Source organism: Lepisosteus oculatus, chromosome 2, assembly GCF_040954835.1.
Source record: "Lepisosteus oculatus isolate fLepOcu1 chromosome 2, fLepOcu1.hap2, whole genome shotgun sequence".
NCBI lineage: Eukaryota > Metazoa > Chordata > Actinopteri > Semionotiformes > Lepisosteidae > Lepisosteus > Lepisosteus oculatus.
The window spans coordinates 22000187-22017436 of record NC_090697.1 but is presented as its reverse complement, the minus strand read 5'-3'; the positions used below and the strand labels follow the sequence as shown (position 1 = coordinate 22017436).

At 35.6% G+C, this 17250-nt stretch overlaps 1 protein-coding gene across 2 annotated transcripts in view; it reads left to right on the top strand.

Moving 5' to 3' along the window:
- The window catches only part of rps6kc1 (ribosomal protein S6 kinase polypeptide 1), a 90131-nt gene extending 77234 nt beyond the window's left edge, over positions 1 to 12897 (top strand). For both annotated transcript variants that reach the window (XM_015351810.2, XM_006626078.3), the window contains 3 exons: positions 6768 to 6850; positions 10827 to 10922; positions 12537 to 12897. In XM_015351810.2, coding sequence (XP_015207296.2) covers positions 6768 to 6850; positions 10827 to 10922; positions 12537 to 12638 — 281 coding nt within the window. In that variant the 3' untranslated portion in view covers positions 12639 to 12897. The remainder of the gene's footprint in view (positions 1 to 6767; positions 6851 to 10826; positions 10923 to 12536) is intronic.
- Positions 12898 to 17250: the final 4353 nt, after the last annotated feature.

Below are 17250 nucleotides of genomic sequence, written 5' to 3'. Positions count from 1 at the left end.
CCTCCCTTGAGCTGAAATTTAAAATACAAGATCAGACGGCAGCCCACTTCTTCTGACCCCCTTGCTCCTTAACAATTAGTCTCTTTTATGTTTGATACATAAGAAAGACAGTACAGCCCTTTGTATTCCTTAAGATTCTAGCAGTTTACCAATCCAAGAATCCTGAAGGAAATCAATATTATTAAAGTGGCTGGGCTCTTCTAGGTACTGCTTTATTATAACCATTTGCATACGGGGCTAACTGGTCTGACTGCTATTCAAATTCCCCCCGGCTGTGTGACTTCACAATTTTATTTTTGTCAAGAAAAGTGCCAAATAAGTTTATATATCATAATAAGTCTTCAGAATGTAGAACAGGAGTTCCTATACAGAGTTTATAAAATATTTTGGATTTTGTAATGTGATTAGTTTATTGTATTTATTGCAAATATGTGCTACATATGGCATCGCAAATAGAGCTTTATATGACCCTAAAGTGTACATTAAGCTGTCATAGCATTCTCTGCCACAGTTAAAGTGAAAATCTTTCACAAGGGAGCGTTTCTTCTTCTTTCACAGCTGATACCATCAATAGCTTTCCTTACAAACAATGCCTTTTAGTCACTTTGGGGAAGCTTAATGTGCCCTTAGTATCTTAGAGGGAAGAAAGATAGTTCCCTTCATTACTTAAACCTATTTTTCTTAAAGGACAGGGGAACTCCTTCACTTCCAAAAGAGGAAGAGCGGATTCAGTCATTTGTAAACTTAAACGTATCACTTCACATAAACACCTTCCCCTTTCACTCTTTGCTGGTGACTGTTTTTTTTGGCTCAGTTATCACAAAGAATGTGAAGTGAAGCTATGCTAACTAAATATTACCTGTTGAGACTTTTCCCCTTTCATGTTTTCAAGATAGAACTGCCGTTTTTCAGTTATTTGAAAGTGACCTGCTTATGATTAACAGGACGTGAAGACAAAAGACCTCTGTTTATCGTCAGAGGTGCTAAGGCACAGCCAGTGGTGATTCTTAGGTTCCTTTACATGGTCTTGTCAGTGAGTCTCCTACATGCCCTGAAGGGGCAGTCGGTCTTCATGCACATTTACTCTGACAAGAATGAAAACGAAGCCACCGTTTTTTTTGCTAGTAATAGTGGTTTTCCCTTAAGCTCTTCAAAAGGATTTCTTCGTGATGACTGCTGACCTTGCTACAAGACAGTGTATGTCCTATTATCTTTATATTAAAAAAAAAACAAAATACAGGTACCACAGGTTAAATTGATATAAACAAATTTATAGATTTAAAACAGGCATTTATTGTGCATCTGTGTATGAATTTGCATGTAACGTGTATTACTGTCAAAGTGGAGACAGAATTTATCCTCATAAAAAATAGTACCAGTAACACCTGAAAATGGATGATGTGGAGATGTCTGCACTTTGTAAAATGCTTTTTTTTTAAGTCCAAGTGGCATCTACCTTTTAAACTAAAGTGCCAAAAATATGTTCACGTGATTTCACACCAAATGTGTGGAGTCACATTTAAGCAGAGCTTGGAATGGTAATTAAAAATAGCATGAAAGTCAGTGGGATGTCCACATAGATATAGGAATACAAATGTGTTTGTATTAGGGGAAGATGGTGGGGGTGAATTTCTTTTTAGATCAAGCTGCTCCCCTGTAACAGTGTAATGCATTTCAGATTTCTTCTGACCTTGGCTGGAAGAGAACCACCAACCTCCAAGGCAAAGGACTTCATTGCTAATCAGCTGACCCACACAGCTCTTAACCACACATGGAAAGTTTGAATGCTGAAACTTAATGACTTCGAGCAATTGCCTTTTTTTCGTTGTTTTATTTCTCTTCAAAAAAAAAGAGGAAAAAAAACAGGGGCCATCTGGTGGCCCGAGGAGTCTCAGCACTGACCTCCTTGTCACTCTCACTGTCTGTCCTGTCTCCCTAAACAGTTATGCAAGACTAAACCCCAGGCACAGAGCCAGAGGAAGACTGTCCTTTCACCTTGGGAAATTATAGGCAATGAGACCTGACAGTTTGAGGGTTAATTCCTACCTCTGTTTGCAAAAGAAAACGTGCATTCATGTACGCAAGGAGGGCGATTGTCCTTCTAAACAAATAGAGCTCACTGCAAGATCTGTGAAATATATTAAGCAACAAAGACAAACAGCCTACAAACAGCTCTTGGAAAGGAATTAGTCTTTTCTTTGCCTCTCCTTTTGTGCATTGTGAAGGGCATGAATATGTACAATGTACAATTTTCAAGAAGTCTGGGCAGGTCACGCAGATGGCACTGCAATGTTTCTATCCATCCCCCTTTTGCATTTTTTTGATTTGACTATATTTTATCATGCAAATGATGCATTGACAAGACAGCCACTTTGCTCCTTACTGCTATGGTCTATCTTGTTCTATTGGCAAAGGTATTGATGCCAACAAGATTAATTTGGGTAACTGTATTTACCGTTAAAAGTCGTTGTATGAGCTTAGTCAGAAGCATAAGGTGCCCATCCCATTTTAAAAAAGAAACAATAGAAAGATAAAAGAGCTCATTGATGAATCTGAAAGTAATTGACAGCCTCTCTAGTCATGAACATTTTCTACACAACATGTATGGGGCACTTTGGAAGCGATCTATTAGCATTGATTCTGAGCTTTATGGATGTTGACGAGGATGTAATATCAATAAATGAACAAGAATGTAATGTTGAAAAGGCCACAGGTACTGTATATCAAGGGTCTGTATTTGGAGCAATAAATGTAATAGACCTTTATGAATACATATCGTGTAACTAAGCCATGTTCACAGGTAAAATAAATGAATATTTGTAAGAGGACAGACAGTAAATGGTAATAAAAGTGTATTAAAGCTGAGGACATAGAGCTGACATTAATGCAACTGTATCTGGTACCTTGAACTTGTGTGTCAAGCAATGCCTGTTGCAGATGATCTACAGAAGACTAATATGGACTGAAGCACTGTGGGGAAATCAGAACATTATTTTAGAGGTCTCCTCCTTTCAATATGATGGTTGACTGCCTCCTAATGGTCATTAACTAAAATATCCAAAGAAACCTGTCCTACATTTCATCCCAGTAATTTGCAATTGCATTCAACTAGGAAACAATAAGTAGTCTACTAATGCATTTATCTTTAGTGTACCAGACACAGCTGGGTTTCAGATAAGAAATGAGTCTTGACTTGACAGGCTTTTTCTGGTAATGGGGTGAAGTGCTGGGAATTTTATATGTCTGCTTTTGTGGTTATTTATTTTTATTATGCATGTTTGCTTTGACTTTTTGAAAATTATAATTCTTGTCAAGTGTTTTCAGATCTGAAGGTTGGAATATTATCAGCTCCTGCTAGGGAAAAACTGTTATGAGTGTGGAGGTACCTGTAGAGGTTCCCAGAGCACATATCACAATGTAACGTTACAGAGTTCTGGTGAGGGTCAGGAACTAGAATGGAAAGATCTCTCTGCTGCTACTTGCTGTGTATTATTTTGTGAAGGTGAGGTGATTTACTACTAAGTTACTATATCAGACAGAGGGCTGGAATCTTTTAATGTGTGTACTGTGTTTGAGGCTACGTTTCAAATGCGCATGGGTTTCAATACACATTCAAACAACACCAATTGTGTTCTAGCTTGTATAAGTGGCTTTGTTCAATGCTTCATGTATATAACTGAAATATTGCATGTTGCCATATTAAAAATGTGTTGATGGCAGGTTCCCCCGGTACTTTAAATTGTAAACTTTCTCAGAATAGTTCTAGGAGATGTGCATAAGTTATTTTTTATTTTTTAGTATTTTTTTTTATTTTTTTATTTTATGTAATTAATAGGTAGAATTTGGGTTCCCTCCTTCATGTTCTGTTTAGTTTTTGAGTTGTATAATTTTGCTTCTTAATCATCCCAGCTTTTGAAAGTAGTAGTTAAATTTCACTTCTACTACAAAATTCTGCACACCTGGCCATCATAACTTTCCTCAGAAGATCTATAATGCATTTCTGTTTCTTCAATTTTTAAAATAATTTGGAAATGTTTTTAGATTGTCTTGTCTCATTTTTCTAACTGCTTTATCCAATACAGGGTTTTTGGGGAGCTGAAACTGATCCCAGCAAGCAACGGGAGCAAAGCAGGGTATACCCTGCGTGGGTTGCTAGTCCATTAAAAGACACAAGGGCCAAATTTCACAGAAGCCAATTAATCTGTCTGTGGGAGAAAACACACACAAACATAGGGATAACATAAATTCCACACAGATAGCACCAAGAAATTGAATCGATGCAAATCGGCAATGCTAACCACTGTGTCACCATGCTGTTCCAGTGTTATTTTAATAAAACATTTTTTTAGGTTGCTCCGTTTAAGAAATAAATACTCCACTACATTTTTTGTGTAAAGACACACTTTGTCACTTTTGTTTTTTTACTTCAATTTGTTTACTTCCACTTGTTTTTAAAGAATGAACAGATTGATTGTGACAATCTTAACAGTTAAGAGTTAAGAAAAGCCCTTCCGGTGATTAAAAACAAAAACAAAATAGTGTTTTGATGCACAAAATACAAATTGTTTTTTTTTTCTTTGCTTCTCGGATTCAAGGGATTTGTGTGAAGAAAAACAATTGCTGTTCACCTGACCTCTAAAATACAAAGTGCTGCCTCAGTCTGACCCTTTTTTCCCTGACTCTACAGAGTGATGGTGCCATTTTGGCGGGCTGAGGGTTTCAGATAGGAAAGTGTTACAGTTCTTTCATTTCCTTTCTTTCTTTTTGAAGAAATGCTTCATGCTGTCTGCACATTCCTACCTCTTAAGATTTAATCGTGCTTTTGAATAGCGGAGGCTGACTGATACTTGACTCTTTGGCACTGGATTGCCAGTGCTATTTAAATTCTTTTACAACATTATGTTAAGTGTTACAGTGCTATATCTCAGCATTTGTTTTTTCTAAATAATGCTTTGTTAGCTTGCAAGGATTTGGTTTTTATAGTGGTGTTTTACGGCATGTTTAGTCTAAGGAGTGGCACGCTATATTTAAACTATCAAATCAATTCTGAAAACAAAATTGTTTTCCCTAGGAGTACTCATGTTACAAAAAACAGTGATGTGGTATTTTGCTAGTCAGTCTATGTAAAGACTGCAGTGCAGAGCAAAGATCAGAAGAAAAATAATTAAGATTACCTGGATCTGTCTGCATACCCATTAACAGCAGGCTGTATTAGATTTGTTGGCAAATGTTGGTGTAATTATCTCGCCATCTCCAATTCCCTAGAAAGGGAAGCTGATTGCTGTTAATTTTCCTTAGAGAGGAAGACTGAGCCACTAGAGTAAAGCAGTATTACTTTCTCAAGGCTCTCCTTTAGTACCAAAGCTTCTTGTGCTGCACCTGTAAAAGATTTCATGGAGAGATTTTAATGGTGCAGATGAATTTAAGGAATTCATCTGCACCATTAAGTGCAGTTTGTCCTATTTAGATTTTAGTCGTGTAAAGACACATTTGACCCATATGAATCATTGTGGCTGTCTGTCCTTTTACTGTTTTTGTTTTTTTGGATACACTTACTGTATATTCTACTAAAGATCTTGGAAATTAAGGATTTTAAGGATTTCAGATTGTTAACTTGATCACATCTTTTCAGATAATCTGTTTCAGTAGAAGATATTACCTTACAGATCCCTTTTTCATCATGAATGCTATGTTAGGACACTAGGCAGTTAGTCATGTCATTTTAGAGCCTAGTAGAAGGACTACAGTGAGGTTACAAGTTATGTGTCAAGCACAATGGAGTAAACCGCTGAAAAGCAGAAAAAATAAGCCATAAGTAAAGGATTTTTTTTGTGTTCATACAAAACTATTCTAAGATTTAAGCATTATTTCACAAAACATTGATTTTTAAAAAAAATAATTGGTAAGCAAATGTTTTCATACAAAAAGAAAAATGAGACAAGAACTCAGCAGTGGTTAAAAAGAAGAAATCGTGTGAGAGCATACAACGTTACAGGTGGAAAAAAAGGTGGATGGCGAATGGACAGCTTGAGGCATCTTCTGTGAACATTCATACAAAGCCATGCTAGTAGCCTCTAACAATAACAGTCTGGAATAAGGAGCCACATGAGTCACAAGAAGTTTTCATACTTTATAAACACCTCCAATGTGTTTATTCACATTATATCTCTCTCAGGAGCCATGTAAAGGCCAACAATGAATGCCCTTAATGTCTGCTGCAGATCCTCCTGTTTTATGTCTTTTTAGCCTGACTTATTTACCCATTGTTTATCAGTGGGGTGCCAGAAATTTCCATTACATTTTTGCAAGTATAATGTTTAATGTACACGATTGTTTAAATATTTTCAGAAAATTTCATGTACGCCAAAGTTAAAAATGTAAATGTGTTTTTGTGACGAGTCAGATCCTCAGACATACAATTCAGTATCAAGGCCTTTGCACCAAAGTGTCAGTGGCAAGAGATTTTAAGATTATTACCAAAATTGTGATAATTCCATGCCTTTCAGACTAAAACAGGATCTCCACTCAAACATATTGAACATGATATAAAATTGAATATTTTTAATAGTTTTTTCCACTTTTTGTTGATATGCAGATATGCTACAGTATAAAACCTTTTTTTGGGCGTTTTTGTGTTGTAATGTTGATGCCTTTTTCTGTTTTAGTTTGCTTAGTAAGATTTTTTAAAACAAGCTGTGTGAATGGGACACATGCATAAATGTATTATGTATATATGAATGTTTTATTTCTTCTGTGTCTTTATTTAGAAGTTGGAGGCATTTGTGAAGAGACTGAAGCCTGTGACTGGTGGAGTTTGGGTGCCATCCTGTTTGAGCTCCTCACTGGGAAGGTACGCAGAGCGTAGGAAATGGGTTTGTAACGATAAAGCCTTCCAGCCCTATCTGCTTGAGCCTGAATGCATCGCCAGGTGTCTGGCCTCACCACTGGCGTTCCTTCTCTCAAAAAACAGCTGATTGAAGAATCAAGAAAGTAATAGGAGACCCAGTAAGGCCCCCCCTGCCAATGAATGTGTACTGATTTCCTTTCACACTGGCACCAACACCCAGCTCTGGCTAATGTGTTTCTGGAATTAACTGGTGCTTGTCACAGTCCTCTACAGAAATGTACAGCTGGCAGCTTTATAGACAGGTGGGTTGGCAAGTTGTTGTTTCCAAAGAAATCCTACTCTTGCAAATGTCAACTTTTATTAAATACTGTATAAGCAGAATGCACCAAGAAGACTCAGAAGAAGAAGATGAAACATCTTGGTGTCTAACGTATCTGACAACATATCTTAGCTTTTCGTCCTGAATGCTTGTCATCTGTCTAGTTAGTGCTACCCCTTTTCATTGTGGAATACTAAGGGGGGAAAAGTCGATGCATGAAATTAGGCTATTCTAATGAGCACCACGCAGGTGTAGTGTGATTGAAGGAGAAACATAAACCTTTTGTTTTAAACCCTTCCCTGAAATTAACACATTTATTCTTTTATCACCATTACACATAGGTTAATGTAGTGGGCGTTGTAGCATGTAGTGAATGTCTTTATTGTTGTGGGACAGCTGAAAATAAGAATATTATTTAAGATATGCAGTGATAGACGTAGACTGGAAATTTCATTTTTAAGATGAAACCAAATGCATAATCCTCTTTTGTTGTTGTTAAGATCGTATTTTATGACCTAAGAGTTCCTAAGACACCTTTAAGTTCATGAGAAGCTTAGAGAAGCATTTAAAGTTTTGGAAATACTGTATAGATTTTTAGTTTTTCAACAAAACAGTTAATTTGAAAAAAACATATATATTTGAAGATTTGGATTTGTTTTTAATGAAGCTATAAACCCTTTGTAATTTCCATACTTTATTGTGGTAGTTCTTTGCAATCAGTGCTACAAGTAATTCATATAAACAAGTAAAAGGGCATATTGTTTTAATATAGAAGAGTAATATTAATATGTGCATTATAAATAAACCTTGTGATGTAACCAGAGTCAGTGCTGCTATCAGAGTACAGTATTCTTGCATTGCCAATGTTTGGTACCCAAGTGAAAACACTAATTGCAAAAGATGGAAGAGAGAAACACTAACACAGCACATGGTATCACCCTGTACAATTTGATGTAGATTAAGAATTTGTTAAGCATACTAATGATGTGAGAAATCAAAACCCTCTAATTCAATTAATAAATGTACTAAATGTGGGTTTTTCTTAGCAAAGTTTGTTCAAACTGTTAGATGAAATTCTGGGCGTTTAGATGATTTGAGGTTACACATATTGGTGTCTGTGCTAATCTGGCACTTTCCAGTTATGCCAAGATATTTCTGAGCCAGACATCTTGGTAAAGGCTTCCATCCAGTAGGGTGAAAGAGTACAGAAGAAGGCCAGATGTATAGGTTATTTCACAGGGCTGGCATTTGATGGTCAGAGTTGGCGCTGCCACACAAAAAATGTTCATTAGGATGTGGAAAGTTCTTCATTGGATAATGCAGCACTGTGAAGGTGACAGGGTGCTGCAGCAGATTTGAGTGCTGATTGTTCTGGGCCGTTCTAGTTTGAAGGACAATAACTCTGATCTAAATCGGAAGACTGATGTCTGGATGTTCTTCTTGGCATGACAATGAGCAACAGAGAAAATAACTTCAAGACATACACTTTAATACAGACTCTCTGTCGGTTAGCTTTGTTGTTGATTTTTTAAAACATTTTTTGGTAGCTTTACTATACCAGTCTCGCCAGTTTTAGAATTTCCCATATTTTCATGATTATTTAACATAGCCTTATTTTTTCAGAAACTTTGATTTTTAGAAATAGTAATTTTCGTTTATACTATGTTTTTAAATAAAAACAACATATTTGCATTCTTATGTTTTATTATTATTTTGCTTTATTGCTTATCAGACATTAAAACACTTAAAATATCTTTCATTCTTCTTTCATTTTGGTGTAACAATCTCAATAACTCTATAGCATGTCAACAGCAGGAAAAAACACAAAAGCACATTCCACACATCTTAAGACACATCCTTTTGCCTCAAACCATCTTAACTAATTTAGAAACACAGACATATTCTAAACAATGACTTAATGTTCTAGATTATTATTTAAGACATACACTAACTGAATATATTAAACCATTTTAGATATTTTTAGTATGTCCTGTACCTACCATTGCATATACTGGACGACACTATTCCTGGAGTTTCATTATTTTTTACGTTTTATCAGTGCTGCTCTGTATTTAGAAATTTTGTGACCAGCTTATGTTACAGTATGAGAACATGCTGTTGCATTATAATTTATATTCGGGAATGTAATAATAATAAATTATATTTTTATGTTGCAAAGCATCAGTCTTCAGATATCTACAGTACGTTTAATTTTATTTGAAAAAAGGCACATTGCATTGGATGATTTATTTGAACAAAAATGTAATACATTTACTAAATAAGGAAAGTTTAACAAAGAAAGTAAACATTTCTATCATATATAAAATGTAAATAATATGCATCCATTAAGAGCTCAGCATTTCTTTTATGTAATTAGTAATATTACTGTATTACTCCTTTTTAAAAACCTTACAAGATTGAAAATGCTTTTCCAGAGCAAAAGTTTATAGATTTTGTTTTTCTGTGTCCTTTAAAATTTTACCTTAAGCTATTGATTTTGAGAAAGTTAGAAAAATCAATTGATATTTGATAGTAAGCAGCACTACAAATGCTGGTATGTGTATATTGTATATTCATGCTTAGATAATGATGAAGCTCTTCTGAGGTCTGTTAATGATTTTTTATTAATGTTGATTTACCAGAAAATTAGGCCAGAGTTTTAAACGGAAATGTATTGTATTTTGACATAAACATTCTTGATGCTTCAGAAAACACAAGGGCTTTCAAAAGTTGTTTTGTGTATGATATCCAAGCGTGTAGAAGATCTCTTAGCATTTTGTTTTAACACATTTCTTCTTCCACATTTAATCTCTTGAACGTCTTACTTGCTGCATCGGCTCACAGTTATGCTGGCAGATTGGAGGTTTATTAAATTTCTGCCAAAACCAGTCTTCTGCAGGCCCTCAGGCTGCCCAGTCAGCTGTCACCACACTAACGCAGCTCGTCAGTGCCCTTAGCGTCTGTCGAGGCCTGCCCTTGTCAGGCACTCTTTAAGACAATTATCAAGAACAGCAGTCTTCAGATATGCAGTCGATTTTAGACTTTATCCCTCCGCATTCTAACAACACTGCCTAAAGTTCAGTTTATGAGCATTCAAAATGATCTTGCCTATTCTGACCATTTTTTAAAATCTTGCTGTTATCACTGATACATTGGGCAACCTTTAATCTCTCAAAGTACAAGTGAAGAATGGAACATTTAGAAATATGGTTGTCTCTTTTTTAGAGTGGTAATCAAATTAAACTGTTTTCATCACGCTGCTTAGGCATGTTTCCCTTTAATGCTACAAACATTAACTTCCACGATTGTTTCAAAACAATTCCCAACAGATGCACAAATCACGTTTACCTTAGTTTCCAGTGAGCTTGCCAATGGTTTACCTAATTAAATCCGTCCTTTAGGTTACAGAAGTGAACTGATATATTAATCATCAGTTACAATAATAATTTTGAAGGGATATGTTGCATTAAGCTAGGCTTATCATGCAGCCTTTGTGCCAGCCTAGCATTTCTGCTTTTTGGTTTAAATGGCAACAGTTGATAGAACAATGAATACCTTGTGCTGGTGTTCTACATTTTAAGAAAAGAAGAGCACACAGACTTTCAGAACTGTGTTTCAGGGAGCTTTAAAATAATTCTGTGTCTTTGTTTCTTTTTCCAGTCACTGTATCAGTGCCATCCTGCAGGAATCAATCGGCACACCTCCCTCAACATGCCAGACTACGTATCAGAGGAAGCCAAATCCTTAGTACAGCAGGTAGAAAACATTTTGCAAAACAAAAAGTACAAAAGGAAAAGCAGTTTTGTTTTTCTTTTTGCATCTTTATTTAAGAAGTTTATAGCTGATCATTTTTCCAACAAAATGTCTTATAGAAAAATTCTACTGTAGCTCATTGTACAGTAGGTACTACATTTCCTGAAAGATCTGCATTTAGGTGACTAAAGCTCATTAAGAATTGAGATATACCTGGTGAAAACAACTGGGATTGCATACAGTACATGCATATTATTCTCATTTTGCTGTTGTGAGACTTTGCATATTCTGAAGTGAATTTATTTAAAAAAAGTGAATTTGAACATATACACTAGTATAGAGGTCGTACATAATGTTTAGTCCTGACTAACATTTTAAATAATGATAATTTACCTCGTACTGTATGTACCATTGATGTTTTTTGAATGTCTCATCTTGCACTTTATCTAAAAATTGGTTTAAACTGAGAAGTCAAACATTTAGCATTTATTTTGAGCATGTCATGTGAGAACAGAGGAATAAAAAGATACTGCTAGTTTTGTCAATAAAAACTAAAATATTTAGGTTTTAGGCTGCATCACCTCAATGTACTGTATGATGTATGAAGCCGATTTCATAAAGCCAGTGACACCAAGTACAGTACATACAGACTGTTAAACAAAATCAAGACAATCTTTGTAACAAATTGTATTATGAATACCCTCTTGGTAATTGCAAATAAAATCCCCAAGGACCAGACATTTAACTGAAATGAAATCTGTATACTTATAAAATGTATCTCATTAATAAGCAAGAAAATTATTTAATATGGATGGTAGTCAGTGGGGAGAATGTAATGAAAACAAAGCCTCTGCTTTTTTAATAAATGAAGATTTGCGTATTAAAGATGATGTATAAGTTAATGATCTGCAAATACAGAATAATACGTATAATGTTGAACTTTTATGGATAAATGTGTGAAGTACATTCATTTTTTGTCACACAGATTACAACTAGCATCCGTGTGATAGTGGCTGTATATGAGCTGATACTTAACCAGACATATTCAGCAAATTGATCTGGTTTTAGAAAATGTATTTAGAAAATGTATTTTTGACAGTATATTTTGCCACAACTATGAGTTGAATAAGGAAAGAAATATTGTAATTCTTTATCAAAAATTAAGTCAAACTGGGGGATGGAATTAATACAGTGAAATCTATCTAAATATTGTGATAATGTAACACTATACATTTTAGAGTTCTTGTGTGATGAAAAAAGCTAATGAGCAAAGGTCTGTTACACATGACCTGGTTGTGATGCAGAAGGTTTCCTTGACCTTTTGAAATTCACAGCTTAATTTATTTTAAGATGTTTCATGGCAAACTTTGCAGCTTACTTTCTGAATTTGTCCACACCAGTCTTAACTTTCCCCTTACGGACTGAGTTCCTTTAAATGAAATTCCATACAGAAAGACTGTTTTATTTACAGGCAGAGGGCCAGAGTTCATAAACGAATAAACCAAGGCTTAGTGATGTACAGTATGACTAACATGGTGAAGCAGGAGTGATCCCCAAAGCCAGATCTTCATAGCACATAAAAATGCTTTCTGCTGAAATGAGTTTCTGTTACTGCAGCTTCTACAGTTCAACCCCGTTGAGAGGCTGGGTGCTGGAGTAGGTGGTGTGGAGGACATTAAATCACATCCATTCTTCTCTAAAGTGGACTGGACCAAGTAGACCATTGACTTTCAAGCGCATGGATGGCACTGGTGTCCACCTCTTATCTCTGGACAGTGGAACAGAAGAATAAGACCCCGGCATAGACACAGCTTTCAGGGGTATGAGTGTCTTCTGCATCATCACCAAAAACTGATAAGTTTGTATTGAGTTTTTGTGCAGTTTAAGTTGCTTGCTGAAATAGCGTGAGGTGCAACATAGGTGTACTGAATGTCTTGCACAATTCACAGTACTGCAAATAAAACTGTATACAATAAAAGGTGCAGCTTTTTTACTAATTTTTTTAGATGAAAAGCCATATGAAATATTTTAGCAGGTACACTAATATAAAGATAACAACAAAAGCTATTAATGCTTCGCCATTCATTGTGGATTAAGTAATGTATGATTCAAGACTCAATTAACTCATTAGCTGCCACAAATTTCCAGAATACTGACCCTCACCCCATCCCTCTTCCAGTCTGCAAAACCAATATGGCCACCAATGTTTTAAATTTTCACAATCTCACTGATTTAGCTAAATGGTGAGAGTACTTGTTTTTTTATTGCTTTAATCACATTTTTTTCATATATTAAGCAATTTTAGCAGGCTTCCAATGTTTGTTTCTGCCTCTGTACTACAACTCTCATACCTGTTTCAAGACCAGATGTACTGTACTGTAGCGTAGTAGCTTAAAGTATAGGCCAGTATATCTAAGCGCAATGAAATGGTTATGATAGAGCAAAACCAGTAATTGGATTAACACTTTATACACTGAGTTTTGTTTCCATCTATTTCTTACATAAGATTAGAGATCATTTGTCAATAAAAAGCCTTTTGAGTAACAATGTTATAATATATTGAATACTAACAATAAGATAAGGGAAGTTTAGTATAATTCATAAATAAATGTTGAATGGATTAGTGTTACTCCTGCTACTCCCACACATAAATACATTTAGAGTCACAACCAAGAGAACTTTACATGTACAGATAATCATTATTCACAATTGCTGTTTACATAATTACTAAATTCTCAGTGAGAAGGTTATCCCATTTTTATTTTATCACATTGCAGTACATTTCATGAAATTAAAGTTTCGAACGTATCCAAGTTGAAACTCCTGCAACATTTTCAGGATAATGCAGAAGCAGATCCCATGCTTTCTCCCTTTCTTTTTGTGTTTTGTTGTTAAAATGTACTAATGACATCGACACATGAAAGCAGCTGCAGGACGTGACTTTAGGGGAATTAGGGATCCAGTACTTGGGGATTTTAGGCTTAGCCACTAGAACCATGGCTATTCTGACTCCCAGAACATTTTCAGTCTCCTTGCTGTCTAGGGGCTTCTAGCCATTCAGAAAAGAAATCCAGTCTGGACAATTGCCTCAACATATTTATTTGTTTCCGTGACAATAGTTGTGATTACATCAGGGAAAAAAATGGGGAAAAAAGCATCTGTGCTACTCCATACCTTTTGAGGACCTAATGGAATGTCATCATAGTCTCCCCTGCTGCTGCAAAGCACACTCTCCCTGCCTGTCAGTTCATGCCACCCCCCATATTATGTCTCTTTTCTGTTTGTTCGCCCACTCATTTCAGTCACGTCAACAAATGTGTTTTTTTAACTCCTTGTATCACTGCTCTTTCTGTACATTTTCAAACCCCTCTAGGTCCTCACTAACGAATTTCTCTTCACTCTCGATGTCCCAATCAAACACTAGTTCTCCACCACCACTCTCCACACTTATTAGCCTTTTTTTTCTCTCAACTCACTCTTCACCTCGTTACACGGCAGTGTTAGCGTCTAACTAACTCAAATAACTTTTAGTAAAAGGCATAGTCTGTTGCCATTAGGGAATGCAAAATGTAGAAACAAGCATTTAATTGCGTATAAAACATTATTTTCCTTCATAAAACCCTTCCAACAATCATTTTATTGGGTAGAAAATATTTTCCTTAAGTATTTCTGTTGACAATAGCCAACCTTAACATTCTGGATCATTAATCGTTTGGGAAAATACAGTATAGTCACTGAGGGCAGTTAATGAGTTAAGCTGCTCTTATTGCAGACAGGGGTCAGATTAATTTTAAATGCCTAATTAAAAACTATTTATATTTTTGACATATAAATGATCAATGGACTACCTTATAATGAAGGATTACAGACACTTAAAATATTTCTACCTTTTCCTGATTCTTGCTTTTCCATCTGTGTTGCACTGCTTTTTGATTTTTCATGTGATGTTTTTCCTGTTAGCAGCCAGTTTTGGGGAAATATAAGACATTTTCAACAGTAATAATCAACTCTAAACAAAGTCCCCATAGCTTTGAGCAGCAACTCAAGTAAAGCTTACTTTAATTTAGTTCAATATTTATAATATCATCTATTGCAGTTCAGATCAAGAGTACTATTAGGTGGAACTAAATGAATTAGCATTTTTTTCTTCATAAACTGTGCTACATAAACCCAGAGTCCTGGGTTGTCTCTAACACTTATACCAGACAAACTGTTAAAACCTTCATTTTCATATAATGTTCTCAGTATGAAAGCTCAGTATATAATCTGTATGAAAATATGGAAAGGCTGCCTGGGTACTCACTTATAGAGTACATCTTTGAGAATTGAAAAACTAGATGCATTAAACTTGGGTGCAATATGTTCCTGTTTTCAAATACTATAAATATCAGTTACAGTATGTTCCCTAACTTTTAGATGCCTTCTGTTTAGAAGTGCTCACCTGATATTGTGCAGAAACCTCCACATTCCTGTGCTAGAACTTTGATACAATTTGATGATGAAGACAACATCTGCACATCTGCAGGTGGATTTTGCCAAGCTTCCCTTTTCTGTGCTGCATGACCAGATAGGACACTTTTTGCTTAGGACATGTGGGGCCTTGCAGAACTATTCATAAGCTTACTACAAAGTCCCATTTTGTGATATTACAAATTGATGCATATGATTTTTAAAAAACTTAATATTTTCAAAACCTGAATGCTCAAACTGAAAATTTCTAACTAAACTAAACTAAAAGGAAAAGTAATAAAATATGATGATTGCTTAAGTATTCAGACCTGTAAACTCGATATTTCATGGAAGCACCTTTGGCCGCAGTTACAGATACAAGTGTTTTTGCATAAGTCTACACTAACCCTGCACACCATTCAGAAGATTTGCTCAGACTCTCTCAAGTTGCATGAGGTTTGTATATGGAAAGACGTTTTCAACTTCTCAATAGGATTGAAGTCAGGACTTTACTTTGTGCCATTCAAAGACATTTCTTATTTTTAACTCACTTCAGTGTAGTTTCGGCCTTGTGCTGTGGGTTTCCACCTCCTGGAAAGTGAATTTTATTGTCCAGTTTTACATCATTAGCACTCGGAAGAAGGCTTTCCTTTTTGATTTGCCTGTACTTTTTTCCATCTATTTTTCCCATCTCTGCTGAGGAAAAGCATCCCCATAGCATGAAATAGCCATGTTTGACTGTTGGGATGTTGTTGACTGAGGATATTGCTGTTTTGGGTCGGTACCAAATGTAGCTCTTGGCATTTAGACCTTAAGTTTACAATTTGAACTCAGCTGACCAGCTTTTGCTACATTTTTGAAGAATTACTCAGGTTCTCTGTTACAAACATCATGTTGGATATGAGATGAGTTTTCCTCTTTGCCTTACAGGTGCACTTTGTGGAGTGACCAGGGTATAGATATTGAACCTGTAATAATTTAACTTCTATTTCATGATACTTGAGGAGACTGTGCTCACAGGGATATTTAGATACTTTGATATTTTTGTACCCTTCTCCTGATCTGTGCTTTTCAGTGACTTTATGGCTAATTTGCTTCGTGGAAGCTTCTTACCTCTTGGGAACTACTAGCCACAGAACAGTGGTCCCATAGCCTGTATTTTAACTGTTAATCTCTAGGCTACAAGGCATATCCTAGACTCCTGTTTTAGTGTTTTGTAGAACAAAGATCATTATTGGAAAAGAGTGATGATTAACACTGTATTTATACTACATTGGTACCTTTCTCCATTTTACATACAATTATGAAAATATGATTTTATATAGAAATAAACCCCAGTGTGACATGTTTTTTCTGCAAAGAAATTCTGTACTGAAATCTGGCCACTTTAAAGCAGAGATGTATTGTGCAAAGGAATAGGTAACACTGCCACAAATTTCTACATATGAAGACTGACGTGTTTAAGCCAGTCTATTAGACTTTTTACAGTAGTCAGTAATCCTTAAAGTCAAGGGTTTATGAAAAAGTAGGCATTCCTGGGAAGTAAAAACTAATTTAAAGCATTCACAATCATAGCAGCTTCTAGGAGGGAGCAAAAACTAGTGAAGAGTGTGAGGAATAGTGCAGACGTTATACTGGATGATTACAATATTACGTTTTGTAATATACATCGTGGTGAGTACTCCTCAAGTGAATATCTTCAATTATCAAATTACTCTGACAATGTATGGATTTTACAGTATGATTTCATTTCAATTATTAACAGTCATTCATTGACCATTCAGGATACCTTTATTAGACTGCAAGGGTTCACACAGAGGTTGTGGTTATGCATCTTGTGAAGCACAGTGTTTTCAGATACCAGCAGTGCACCATTGTGGAA